The sequence below is a fragment of the Rhipicephalus microplus genome, chromosome 5 (assembly GCF_043290135.1).
Source record: "Rhipicephalus microplus isolate Deutch F79 chromosome 5, USDA_Rmic, whole genome shotgun sequence".
In the NCBI taxonomy this organism is placed as follows: domain Eukaryota; kingdom Metazoa; phylum Arthropoda; class Arachnida; order Ixodida; family Ixodidae; genus Rhipicephalus; species Rhipicephalus microplus.
In genome coordinates this window covers 125,118,810-125,133,779 of record NC_134704.1, presented here as the reverse complement: position 1 = coordinate 125,133,779, position 14,970 = coordinate 125,118,810, and the positions used below count along the sequence as shown (strand labels likewise).

At 47.5% G+C, this 14,970-nt stretch overlaps 1 protein-coding gene across 1 annotated transcript; it reads left to right on the top strand.

Moving 5' to 3' along the window:
* The first annotated feature begins 597 nt into the window (after positions 1–597).
* LOC142817565 (3'-5' RNA nuclease TATDN2-like) lies at positions 598–14,044 on the top strand. Its single transcript, XM_075894608.1, has 6 exons — positions 598–801; positions 10,221–10,390; positions 11,373–11,502; positions 12,622–12,834; positions 13,630–13,648; positions 13,938–14,044. The coding sequence occupies exons 1-6, from the start codon at positions 598–600 to the stop codon at positions 14,042–14,044; spliced, it is 843 nt and encodes a 280-aa protein (XP_075750723.1).
* Positions 14,045–14,970: the final 926 nt, after the last annotated feature.

Genomic DNA, 14,970 nt, shown 5'->3' with positions numbered 1-14,970 from the left:
GTGCTCCCAATCTGCTCTGAAACTCCCCTTTTACTCACCAAAGCTGCTCCAAAACAGCATTATTCCTGCTCTCTGAGCTTCTCCAAAACACTCAAGTCCCCATCAACCACATTTTTTTTTTCATCCTTCTCGATTTTTCGGTCACGCACAATATGGTGATTTGTCGCTCACAACCGACGGCACCAACGCCGCAATTTCTGCGAAAGGAGCTCGCCGAAACGTTATCGCTTTAATACGAGAGCCGCACAGCATGAGTCGGTGTCGTCTGGTACCATGTGCTCAGTGAAGGCGGCCCATAGGCCGAGGATGTATGCCTCAGTGGATCGATGTGACGTATTTGGAAGTTATGTGCAATTCACTTTTTTATTCGACACACAATGGTTTAGAGTATTCCGCGAAACATAACCGCATTGTTATCCTATTGGTATGCCACTCAGCCCAGTTACGATAATCACTTAGAAAAGCGACAGCACGTACAGAACTAAGTCTGGCTTTTTCTCAGAGGTGGTCTATACGGTACTAAGAACTGTATATACCTAACACGACGAAAATCGCATCGCATCATTCGATCGTACACAGGAACCCAACCTCTCTGCCATGGACCACGTTGCCAAGCAGTGGCCTTACTCGGTGTCCTCGTCGGTGGGCCTCGTTGACACCCACTGCCACCTGGACTTCCTGTTCCGAAAAACCAGGCACCACGGCACGTTTTCCGAGTTCCGGAAGAAGCACCAGGCCACGTTCCCCCTCAACTACGAAGGGTGCGTGGCTGTTTTCTGCTATCCGGAGACTTTCAAGAAGGTATGTGGCTTTTTGTGATAAAATAGGGAAGCCTGATTACTACTAGGAACTCAGAAGCGTCTACTTATCTCAGCATTACCGTCCACCTGATATCAGCTTACGTGTATGGTGAAATCTATTTACACATGCCTATATACACAAGCAATCATGTGCCATCGCAATATGACATAGTTAAGGAGAGACTGATTACCATAATACACTTGCAATCTCTCTTGTCGGATGTTCTTGATAAAAGTATCTGGTGTGAGTCACTAATTAAGTAAAAATGTCATTACTATAGTCAGACCATGGATAACTTGTACTTAAAGAAACAAGATACAAAGGCAATTTGGTGACCACCGATTATCTGGGGCGTTCAACAAACAGAGTTGTTATTCAAGCTAATTCTATGCTTCCGAATTCATGCGTCGGCTATAACCTGGGCTCCCTCAAAAAAGTATTTGGTTCAGCCGAGTAATATGTTGCTAAGCTTGAGTACAGCAGAGAAAAAAGTTGAGTTATCAGAGCATAACATATTTCTGGAGTGAGTCCGAGTGAGCTTCACATTTCTGTCTACCATCTATCTGTCTGTCTGTCTCATAGACAGAGACAGACAGATAGATAGGTAAGTAGAGATAGATAGCTAGAGATAGATAGATATACCTAGATAGATAGGATAGATAGAGTTGTCTGCCCGGCTAGCTTAATGATTGATTTGTGGGGTTTAACGTCCCAAAACCACCATATGATTATGAGAGACGCCGTAGTGGAGGGCTCCAGAAATTTTGACCACCTGGGGTTCTTTAACGTGCACCCAAATCTGAGCACACGGGCCTCGACATTTCCGCCTCCATCGGAAGTGCAGCCGCCGCAGCCGGGATTTGAACCCGCGACCTGCGGGTCAGCAGCCGAGTACCTTAGCCACTAGACCACCGCGGCGGGGCTGTCCGGCTAGCTTAGGCGGTAGGATATATATATATATATATATATATATATATATATATATATATATATATATATATATATATATATAGTGGGAGTAATAATTCAATGGGCCAGTTAGTCTTCGTGAAGGTATGAGATATGGCACAACGGGAGCGTTGTCAACAAGGATAAATATACCTATTTCCCAACAGTTTCGGGAGGGGTCCTCCCTTCATCAGGGGATGAGTTATACTGACATGAGCTTCCAAACTTCGTTGCTGCCGCGTCCCTCTCGCCTTGAAAAATGTTTGCGAGAGTGAGAGGGAACTAGAAAAAGGAAAAAAAGGGGAGGAGAAAAAAGACGAAAAAGAAAAAGAAGGAAAAGAAAGTAAAAAAAGAGGAAGAACCACTGTCAACACTGAGAACGAAGCCAACTGTCCGTCTACATCCACATACTGTTCATATCACGTGCTGTTCAGTTCTTGACGTGTGTTGGGCCACCCACGATTGTCGCCGCGGTGCCGGGAGGGTCCGTGACGGCTTGCATAAAGAAAGGGGTTTCCCCGTAATGGGTCGGTCGGCGGGCGGCGTGCGTAAAGGAAGGAATTCCCGTTAATGGGTCGGTTGGCTATTTACCTTAAACGGAGGAAGATTAAAGGTAAATAGCCGACCAACCCATTAACGGGAATTCCTTCCTTTACGCACGCCGCCCGCCGACCGACCCATTACGGGGAAACCCCTTTCTTTATGCACGCCGTCACGGACCCTCCCGGCACCGCGGCGACAATCTTGGGTGGCCCGACACCCGTCAAGAACTGAACAGCACGTGATATGAACCGTATGTGGATGTAGACGGACAGTTGGCTTCGTTCTCAGTGTTGACAGTGGTTCTTCCTCTTTTTTACTTTCTTTCTTTTCCTTCTTTTTCTTTTTCGTCTTTTTTCTCCGCCCCCCCTTTTTTTCCTTTTTCTAGTTCCCTCTCACTCTCGCAAACATTTTTCAAGGCGAGAGGGACGCGGCAGCAACGAAGTTTGGAAGCTCATGTCAGTATAACTCATCCCCTGATGAAGGGAGGACCCCTCCCGAAACTGTTGGGAAATAAATATATTTATCCTTGTTGACAACGCTCCCGTTGTGCCATATCTCATACCATCACACACACACACACACACACACACACATATATATATATATATATATATATATATATATATATATATATAGAGAGAGAGAGAGAGAGAGAGAGAGATAGAGATATAGATAGATAGATAGAGATAGAGATAGATATAGATAGATATAGATAGATAATGATTGGCCGATCATGACATAAATTATGTCACAATCCATTCGCATACGTTGTCAAACCCTTCCACCAGACAAGTGTCAGGTACTCGCGGGCGAGTATGCGCTACAGGTATGTGGTAGTGTGCCACAGGTGATTGAGAGTTTACAACTACCCAGGAACGGTGAGAACAGACATGGGAAAATTGAAAGCGTTAGGAATGAAAAATATATAAAAAAACTGACATTGGTAGCATTGACACGACGAATGCAAAAAGAAAACGTCCGAGAGTCCCAGCAGCAATACAACCTGAGAATTTTCGGGGGTTATCAAGTGTGCTATTACAGACCCACGCTAAGACTTGAAACTATTTCTCAAATAGACCCTTGTGTTCGTGAGACATCCATTGTCGCTGCAGTGCTCGCTATCTATCCAATTTCATAAGCATTACATGTGTACTTCAATGCCACAGCCGTCACGTTGGGTTAACGACAATTGTAACCAAGCCCCATGCGCTGAAGTTGATTTATTTAACACCGTCTAGGGCGACCATCCTAGCGAGCATCACTCCTTCATATCAGCTTACCGCTTCTGCTGTTGACAATATCCATGTTGCTGTGGCATTCTTACTCACCTGTAAACAAATGATCATGGAAACGATATGCGAATGTTTAATTTCTGTTTTAAGTGTATTTGTAGTGTAGTGAAGAAGATGAGTGCTACTCAGAAAGGCAGGGGGTATGACTCAGTCGATGAAGAAGACGACGTCTGGGTACTCAGACTGGTTCCGCCATTACCACTTGACGTGTCGTGACCACTCTCCTGTTTTATAAAAGAGTGCCACTCTAAAACGCCTCGTTTTAATTGGTGGAGGTGCTGGGTAACGCCTAATCCTGGAATTGCGAAACCGTACGTTACCTCCAGTTGCTACAATGTCCACGGACGACAATCAGCAGGCGGCCGCCTCGGCTCCATCTACTGCAGCTCCTGTCTGTCTCGGCTCCTTTCGGCAACGCGATCCGCCTATCTTCAGTGGAACCGATGACAAAGACGTGGAAGACTGGCTCGACGAATACGACTGGGTGAGTAAGCACAACAGGTGGGACGATGCACACAAGCTTACTGTCGTCCAATTTTGTTTGACCGACGTCGCCAGTCTGTGGTACCGTAATCACGAGAGAGACCTCCCCACCTGGTCGGCCTTCCGAACGGCGTTCGCGGACTTGTTTGGCCGTCCAGCGCTTCGCAAACTACGGGCCGAACAGCGCTTGCGTACTTGGGCTCAGCAGAATGGTGAGAATTACACCAGTTATATTGAAGATGTGGTCGACCTTTGCCGGTGTGTCAACTCGGCCATGACAGAAGCCGAGAAGACCAAACACATCTTGAAAGGCGTGACTGACGACGCATTTCAGATGCTTGTCGCCAAAAGCCCGCAAACGGTAGCGGAAGTGATCCAACTTTGTCAGAGCTATGATGAGCTCTGGAAACAGCGTGACACCACTCGTCATGCCAGTGCGCCATGTGTAACAATCTCCGCGTTAACGTCGGCTGGCACTGCTATAGACCACACCACTTTGTGTGACGAGAGGAGGTCGCACTCCTGTTGTCCCTCGTGCCTTATACTTCCGAAGGTGCCCCATCTTCTTTAGCGCCATCAATACAGCAAGTAGTCCAGGAGCAAGTGTCCGAGGCGCTACCAACAGCTCACGCACCACCTGTGGCTGCTCCATTTACCTATGCCGAAGCACTGAACGGAACCCGACGTCCGCCTGTCGCGAACGGCCACGTTTCGTTGTCGCGAACGCCCACGTCTACGCGCCCCTTTGTCGTACCGACTGAGCCTATGTACCAGGCTGCCCGTCCTTTCTCCCGACCACCACCTCCGCGCTTTCAAAACCCTTGGCGCACTCGAGACAACCGCTCCATATGCTTCGCCTGGGGAATTGCGGGTCACGTGGCACGATTTTGTCGACGCCGTGAGTTTTTCCTGCGTGACGACGTCAGGCCCAACAATTATGATTTCCCACAACGACCATAGCCTGGTGTATCTGGCGAGACTGCGGCCATGGACACATTTTCACCTCGCCGGAACTTCAACAGACACCGGTCGCCTTCACGTCAACGCCGTTCCCTTTCCCCTATGCTACGTCGACCTTGCCCTGTCCCTGAGGAAATCTAGGAGCCGCAGTTTCGGGGGCAAGAACTGCGGATCTTTCGAACTCCACAAGACCTTGTTTTTCGCCGTCCAACTTCGTTGCTGTCTCTGTTGAAGGTATACCTGTTTTTGCATTGGTCGATACTGGCGCCGCAGTGTCTGTAATGACTGAAAAACTTTGCCGTCGACTAAAAAAAGTCACAATGCCTCTTCACGAGTTCGTTTTGAGCACTTCGAGTGAGTAACGAATTCGCCCTTTTGCTGCATGCACAGCACGTGTCGCTATTGCTGACGATATTTATGTCATCGAGTTTGTAGTGCTTCTGCAGTGTTCCCATGACATTATATTAGGCTGGGACTTTCTCTGCACTCATCATGCCGTCATCGACTGTGCTCGCGCCGAAGTGGAGTTCACGCCGTTATGCGACGCTGCTTCACTCGACTCGTCCCTTTCACCTGCAAAAGTTTTCGTTGCCGCCGACACTTCAATACCCCCGTTCTCGTCCGCCATAGTTCAGCTTTCCTGTGACGTCTCTAGTGGCTCAACTGTTCTTTTTACGCCTTCAGAAACCGCTGTTCGCCGCAAGTGCTTCCTGATTCCTTTCGCCGTTCTGAATGTTCACGATGCATCAAGTGCAATTTATGTTTCAAATCCATTTCCCTCGCCTCCCAAGTTACTGTGCGGAGAGTGCTTGGGCTTTGCCGATGACATTGATCCCTCGAGTGCACGTGTAGTTACTGACCACTCGACTACGCTACCTATTGACACTGTTGATAGCTGCGCGTCATCCTCTTCCCCATAATTCACCGACGCAATTTCGCGCTGCATCGACACCAACCTTACGGCCCAGCAGCGCGCCGATATCATCGCCCTCCTCGAGCGCTTCCGCGCCAGCTTCGACCACCAGCAACTGACTTAGGGCCGTGCTTCCACAGTATCTCACGAAATTGACACTGGCCTTCACGCTCCTTTACGTCAGCGTCCGTATCGGGTATCGGCATCTGAGCGTCGCATAATTGCGGAACAAGTTGACGACATGTTGAAGCGAGGTGTTATTGAGCCCTCTAACAGCCCTTGGGCATCCCCAGTTGTTCTAGTCAAGAAAAAGGATGGCTCAATAAGATTCTGCGTCGACTACCGCCGGTTGAATAAGATCACGCGCAAAGATGTTTACCCGCTACCTCGCATAGACGATGCCCATGACTGCTTACAAGGCACAGAGTTCTTCTTGTCACTAGATCTGCGTTCAGGTTATTGGCAGGTTCCCATGACTGAGGCTGATCACCCCAAGACGGCTTTTGTTACCCCTGATGGCTTATACGAACTTAACGTCATGCCATTCGGGCTCTGCAATGCGCCTGCCAGTTTCGTGCGCATGATCGACAACATCCTCCGTGGCCTGAAATGTCAGACATGTCTGTGTTATTTAGACGATGTCGTGATATATTTTCAAGCGACTTTTCAACGCATCTTCAGCGGCTCGAGACAGTGCTTACTTGCCTCACCTCCGCCGGTCTACAGCTCAACTTGAAGAAGTGCTGCTTCGGCGCTCAAAAACTCCTAATTTTGGGACATGTTGTATCTAGAGATGGCATTCTTCCGGATCCAACGAAACTTCGTGCCGTTGCCGACTTTCCTAAGCCGAAGACCTTAAAGGAACTTCGCAGCTTCCTCGGTTTATGTTCATATTTTCGTCGTTTGATTCGCAACTTCGCCTCCATCATATCGCCCTTGACTGACCTTCTTGCCGGCAACACCGACCTTTCTAGTTGGTCGTCAGCTTGTGATGATGCATTTGCCACACTCCGCCACCTTCTTACGTCACCTCCTATACTGCGACATTTTGATCCTCTTGCCCCGACGGATATACACACGGATGCTAGCGGAGTTGGCCTCGGTGCTGTGCTCGCCCAGCGTAAACCTGGATTTGATGAGTCCGTCGTCTTTTACGCCAGCCGTGCACTCACAAAAGCAGAAGCCAACTATTCACTCACCGAAAAAGAGTGTCTAGCCATCATATGGACCATAGGCAAGTTTCAACCCTATCTTAACGGGCGCCCATTCAGCGTGGTTACAGATCATCACGCATTATGTTGGCTCTCCTCGTTAAAAGATCCCACCAGCCGGCTCGCCCGTTGGCCGCTTCGGCTACAAGAGTACGACATTGACGTCGTTTACCGATCTGGCCGAAAACATTCCGACGCAGACGCTTTGTTCCGATCACCTCTACGATGTAGTGACAAGTCGCCGTCTTCGCCTGCCCCCAACGTATCTGCACTTAGTGTCAGCGACATGCTACAGGAGCAACGAAAAGATCCTTGGATCGCTTCACATATCAACTTGTTGAGTCGAGCTCCCTCACAAAATATCCCTAGAGGTATGCGCCGTCAAATACAGCACTTCGTTATCAGAGATGGTTTGCTATACAGACGGAATTATCTCTCCAAAGGACGCAAATGGCTCCTAGTCATTCCCAGTCGTCTCCGCTCAGACATATGCGCCTCCTTTCACGCCGACCCACAATGCGCCCATGCTGGAGTGTTAAAAACCTACACCCGCCTGTCCTACCGCTACTACTGGCGTTGAATGTATCGCTTCGTTCGTCGCTACGTACGTTCCTGTCTCGCTTGCCAACGCCGGAAGAATCCCACTCCAAGTTCTCCAGCTCCACTACAACCCTTACCTTGTCCTGCCCGACCGTTTGACCGTGTTGGTATCGATCTGTATGGACCTCTTCTGATTACACCGGCTGGAAATCTCTGGGTAATCGTCGCTATCGATCACCTTACGCGCTACGCAGAAACTTCACCACTCTCGTCTGCGTCAGCCAGTAACGTCGGTCGTTTCATATTGCATCAGATCATTTTACGTCACGGTGCACCACGCGAACTCCTGAGTGACCGAGGGCGTGTGTTTTGTCGGACGCCGTCGAATTGCATCTCAAGGAATGCCAAGTCATTCATCGCACCATTATCCTCAAACTAATGGCATTACAGAACGATTCAACCGTACATTAGGAGATATGCTGTCAATGTACGTCACAACCGATCGCACCAACTGGGACAGTATTCTCTCTTTTGTAACATACGCGTATAATACTGCTGTCCAGACAACCACTGGTTTCTCTCCATACTTCTTCCTTTATGGTCACGAGCCCTCTTGCACGCTAGACACCATCCTTCGTTACCACCCGGATGTTGCTGAGTCGACGACGATGTCACAAGCTGCTAAATACGCAGAAGAGTGTCGTCAGCTTGCCCGCTCCTTCACAAGTGCTGAACAGCAACGCCAGAAACACCACCGCGATAGCCCGACGCCTCCGGCTTCTTATGCATTAGATGACTTTGTCTGGCTTCGCATCCCTTCAACCAGCCCTGGTCTCTCAACGAAACTGACGTACAAGTATGACGGCCCTTACCGTGTGGTTAAGCAAACTTCACCCGTCAATTACATCGTCGAGCCGCTAGAGCAGCCCCATGATCGACGACGCCCTGGACGTGAGACCGTCCACATAGACCGCCTAAAACCATATTATGATCCCTCTATTGTCTCCTGCCCACGAGTCGCCAGGATGGCTCTTTTCCGGAGGGGAGGAAAATGTAGTGAAGAAGATGAGTGCTACTCAGAAAGGCAGGGGGTATGACTCAGTCGGTGAAGAAGACGACGTTTGGCTGGCTGGGTACTCAGACTGGTTCCGCCATTACCACTTGACGTGTCTTGACCGCTCTCCTGTTTTATAAAAGAGTGCCACTCTAAAGCGCCTCATTTTAGTAGGTATATTTAGCAGCACTTCGTAACGTCAACACAGTCGCCTTCTATGCGCATGCAGGGGTGGTAGTGCGGCAACAATTGCGCCACACTGCGCATAAACGGCAATTTTCGCGATACTTGCAGATTGGAAGTGTAAAAATTGTCAAATATAGCCGATTATCGTCGACCGAGCAACACAGAGCATTGGCTACAGGAAGGACGCGGCCACTTCTATATCCAGTTTTGTATTTTGATTCATTCAAGGGAGTTCGGTGAAACGGTGAAATGTCGATGAAAAAAAAATATTCGGCTGAAACTCTCCCACGATCGTTTCATAGCGCGCAGTGGCGACGTCTAGGAGCATTTCGAAGGCAGAGACGCTGTAGACCAGTGTGTTCAGATTTGCGTGCACGTTAGGAACACCAGGATGTCAAAATTTACGGAGCCCTCCGATACGGTGTTTCTCATTATCATATGGTGGTTTACGGTCGTTAAATCCCACATATATATCCAGTAGTATTTCGAAACTATACATGGTCTGGCATATGCGCAGCGACTGAGATAGCGACAGCAATGACACTGTGGGATTTCCGAGATGCACATGTGCGCTTCTCCACAGCGATCTGATACTAAACAACAACTGACAATTTCATTGAAATAGTCAGCGATAGCGTGGACTTTATTATCCTCTGGTTAGTTGCGTGCAGCGCGATGCCAACAGCCGTCTCGCCAGCGCTGCTTGGCGGTCGCTGTACCGTGCGCGCACATTTTCCGCATGAATTGCTCGTCCACAATCTTCTGCAGACAACACATATGAGCAGAGTTGTTTGAATATTTACCGTCGGAATGACAGAGTTTTAAATAACACGCCGTGATTGTCTAGCGATAATGAAAACTAAACATAGGCACCTTTCATCTCTTGTTTTCTCCGAGTTATTTGACTCTCAGCTGCGATGTTTATTGATCGAAGCATACACGCACGCACATATGTGGGGGTAGTAAGTCTGGTAAGCTTCCGTCAGGAATATATCTTCGAATCCGACGATGCACACTGCGAAGTTGATTAACAGTCCGGAGCGGCTAAGCGGCCAATTTACGAGAACGTTTATAAACAGGAGTTTAATCAACACAGTGTATTGCTTCAAGTGAGGCTCTGTACATACGCCCATTGTTGGAAACGTGTCTTACAACTCACGAAAGATACTGCGCACACGTACTGAAAATATTCGCACTATGTTAAGATGTGATCCTAATGGTTGCAGCTTCTTTCACACACGCCTCCTGACAACATAAATTTGACACTGCTTCATCGTCTGCACACGCAGCGGAACGTCTGGCGAGGCCTTCTTGCGGAGAAGGGAATCTGGGGTGCATTCGGGTGTCACCCCCACATGGCCAAACTGTATGACGAAGACATCGAGGACGCGATGATCGATGCGCTGGAGCAGCCGAAGGTGGTCGCGCTTGGAGAGATAGGTCTGGACTATTCTTCCAAGTGAGTGATCTCTTCCAGGTTTCATCAAATGTTGGCAATGCAGCTTGATTCTGGAAGGAGCTATAGAACTTACATTTAGCGAACTGACCCATAAGCTGTTGTATAAGGCGTAAGCGTTATTCGCACGTCAATGGGCGTACATAAAATGAGCAGTACTCACATGAAGTGGTCAATTTAGAGTCATGTACTACACGTCTCTTTCATTTTCATTGTTTATTGTGCCTGTCACCTGTGCAATACATCCGTTGTGATCAGTTATGTTGTGCAGTGATTAATTTTGTCCTTCCTGATGATAGGTTCACTGGACTTGCTACATCTCTCTTGTTAAATTGCACACGTTTCGCATATGTTACGTCCGTGTTAGCTGCAGTTAATACACCACAGATTAGCCCGCTTTTTTTTTCAAGCTTTACTTCTATTCGACAACGCCCCGCCGTGGTGGTCTAGTGGCTAAGGTACTCGGCCGCTGACCCGCAGGGCGCGGGTTCGAATCCCGGCTGCGGCGGCTGCATTTCCGATGGAGGCAGAAATGTTGTAGGACGTGTGCTCAGATTTGGGTGCACGTTAAAGAACCCCAGGTGGTCTAAATTTCCGGAGCCCTCCACTACGGCGTCTCTCATAATCATACAGTGGTTTTGGGACGTTAAACCCCACATACCAATCAATATATCAATTCTGTTCGACAAGGTGCAAAAAAGAGCTGTCGCTTTCACGGAATGAATATAGAGCCTTCAAAATTCTGATAGCACGCTGTTAAACCAATGATTACAGAAGCATATCATCTTTTCAAGCAGTGTTAAAAAGACTGCTTTTACCATTACGAGAGCCCATAAGAGTTCCATGATTCCTATTAAGATTCAGTATCCACAAGAATGCAATTAGGCCTATCATTAAGATCACCTCTGCAGTTACCAAAGACTCTCGTAATTTGTACCGTGTTCTGTTATCCCGCATCACTTCAATGAACATTTGTTCGTTTCAGCAACAATTGCGGCCACAAACTCCAGCAGCTCGTCTTCCGCCGCCAGCTACAGTTGGCAAGCAAAGGCAAGCTCCCGCTGGTCATCCACTCGAGGGATGCCTCGCAGGACACGTTGCGGATCCTCAAAGAGGTACGGCGGCTTTCTTGCAGCAGTTATAATTAAAAATATGCTTCACCTCAAGCCACTTGGGGTGCCGCACACTGTACGCGATCAGTTATCGCCAGCTGCAAGGAGTGTATCGCATGGTGCTAAGTGACAAGATGAAATCCTGCTGCTAAATATGCACTGATTTTGGATTCAGTGAGCTGAATATCGTACATACTTCCTCTCTCGCGTATGAAGGTTGTTTAACGCACCTCTAAGCGTATAGTAACAGCGAGAAAATTAAGCCTTAATTTTTGTGTGCTCAGTGGTTATTGAATATATAACAGTGGTCGATTCGATCAGTACAATAGCGAAGCACAACAAAATACACACGTAACTGTTGATTTAAAAATTCTACAGTCACAGCTCATAGCCCTAGTAAATAGCATTATAGCACCATAGCTCATGACTGCCTAGAATGCCATAAAAAAAGGTACTGCCATCTACTCTTTTCCTATTTCCTCTCCTGGCACTCGTACTTGCCAAATGAAGATTACTTGTATTTAGGTACCATTTTTCTCAGCTATGCGCACTTTTTCATGGCTTTAGAGCGAGGGCAACAAATATCTGACAAACATTCAGAAAGGTATAATAAAATTGGGGATAAATTCCCTCCATTCTTTCGAGTGTAATGCACAACTTCGCATGCGCACTTAAGAATCATCCAGCTAGAGATTTTTTATTCCTGCTTTTAGTGAACGCTAACCGAACCACACAGTGTGAACGAGGGAGTGGTATAACTCAACCTATCCTAGTAGTAATATTTTATCGTCTTTTTTTGCGTAGTCCAAGTTGTATCAAATAACCTAAAAATCTGAATAACTTCTTACATTTATCTGCTGTTTTGGTGGTGTTTCTTTGGGAAGGCTGTTACAGGAATGACCTGTGGAGCAGGTATGGTCATTAAGGGCAGTTGCGTGTTTAGATAACGCAGTCGCACTGCTCCTGCTTGCTATTCACAAGAAGCATTTAACGTACCTGGGAACTTTCATCAATTGTCATTTCTGTGCACGCCATTCCAAAGAGTTGTGTGGTGATCACACGTGTGATCAAGGTCCACGCATGTGCCTACAAATATTCTGGTTATTCTGTTGCACCAACCAGGAGATGCCAACGGACTGGCCCATCCACCGGCATTGCTTCACCGGCGGATGGTCAGAGGCCCAGCAGTGGATGGACACGTTTCCAAACTTGTTCTTGGGCCTCACTCCACTGGTGGGGTTCCACAGCGCTGGACCGCTTGGCGAGGTTGGCCGCCGGATCCCCCTGGACCGCCTGCTGTTGGAGACGGATGCACCCTACTTCCTCCCAAAGAGCGTAAGTGAAATATTCACTTTTAACTGAAGACAGTATTTCCCATGAATAGCGCAAGTTCTGTTAGTCAATTCAAACAATACCCCGCGTTTCTCGTAAAATAGCCCAAAACTATCAGCGAAATTTGCAGGTGTAGTCTAACACTGAAACGAGTCTGTGAAACACGCTAAGGAACTTAATTGAAAGTTTCACTTAGAGGGCTTCACCACCCACATCATCGTGCAAGGTGGCCGCTCATGCGTTTGTTTATTTGAGTGGCACTATCTTGTTATGTGGTCCAATATAATCTACCAACAAAGGGCTTGTGTTTAGCAGCATTGCCGAAAAAATTAAAAAGCTAAATATTGATTAGCAATGGTCAAGGCTGAGATTTTTTTTCATGTACTTAGGGTAATGTCTGGAAATTCGCAAAGCGCTCTCCAGGCACCGTAGTCTCATGAAGCATTGAAAAGCCTGCCACAATAAAGGAGCCGAACATTATCTGGACGCGCTCTGCGTCAGGGCTGGTGGAGAGTGTCCACACCTAAATATTTTTCTTACACCTTGAGTTTGACTAAGTGTTTTGCTGCTAAAACTATATAGATTCGCATAATGACGTATGCACACAAAGGCCGCTTTAACAAGATGTATTCATTTTGTTCCCGTCACACAAGCATCATGCATTAACTGATATACGATGTGAGTGAAGTGCATTCGATGTGGACGTGGCTGTGTCCTTTATGTATAGACCACGCGTGTTGCTCGGTCAATGATAAAACTCCACTAAATTTGGCGTGGCACGTGCAAATTGCCCATTAGGCGCAGCTTGACGCAGCAGGTCAGATCGACCCAGATTTGTGTAGCACTTTTACCCCTGCGAAATCTATAGATTCAATATTGGTGAACAGTAAATTTCACAATATTTTTTTTCCACTTCAACCACCTGGAAATGGCGCCGTCATGAAACTTGGTCTGAACTTATGTATAGCTTACGGATGAATACTATTTCTATTATGGAACAACGCTGTTTCCTATAGGCAAATAACGCCAGGTGGTGGGACGAGTTGCTTATGTGCCTTCATTCATGACTCGCAGGAGTCCAACCGTCTCATGCAAATCCCATCCAGGGATGGCCATCCACGTGGCCAAGCAGGTTTCGGCCATGCGAGGCATCCCGCTGGAGGAAGTCCTCGTTGCTGTCCGCCAGAACACGAGGAGAATGTACCGCATTTAATGAGGCTTTGTTATTATTTTTGGCGTGCTGTTCCGCCCATATGTGAAGTTGACAGCCGAGCCCTTCAGGGTTCTTTAACGTGCACCTAAATCTAAGTGCATCGTCGTGCTTGCCTTCAGTTTTGCACCTGAAGGCTACTGATGAATCAAGCCGGTGACCTTGTGTTTTGTTCTAGTCACTCACTTTGGAATGTGGCATGCTTTGTATAGAATAGTAACTGTAGGGGTTTAACATTCCGAAACCACGATATGATTGTGAGGCATGGCGCAATGGAGGGCGTGGTTAATGTCAGCCATCTCTGGTTCTGCATACACGGGCCGAAAGCATTCTCGTCTGCATCGAAAGCAGAACCCCTTAGGCCGGGTTGCTCTCCCGCGCCCTTCGGTTCAGCACTGTAACCACTAAAAAATGGTGGCAGTTGGTTCTTCTTCAAGCTCCAATGCTATTATGACGCATAGAAGATGATTTACTAGTTGGCTTCATGCAAGGGCAACATTATTGACCTCCAACTACTGGGAAAGTCTACAATATCAATGTATAATTATTTCGACAGTATACTGCAATGGTGCATTTTGTAGTATGTACGCGATAGATCGTTTGAATGCAATATGCGATCATACCAGAGACAATTATAGTCATCGCGTTGTATATATGCATTGTAGAGCTACAATGTGTTTTTTTACCAGTTGTGCCGGACCCGGTGCCACTCTACAATGTATTTTATGTACACTTGCTTCAATTGTCAAGTGTAACTTGCACTAAACTCAGCTTCAGACTAAGGAGTCGAAGCCTATAGCATTTCTGGTACCATTGTCACAAAAGTGCGGCTACCCAAATTACGCGCGAATGCTTCGTATAGCCAACTTCAATGTACAACTATATACCTACCACGTAGCTGAGGATATCCTCTGCCGGCTTCAAACCAA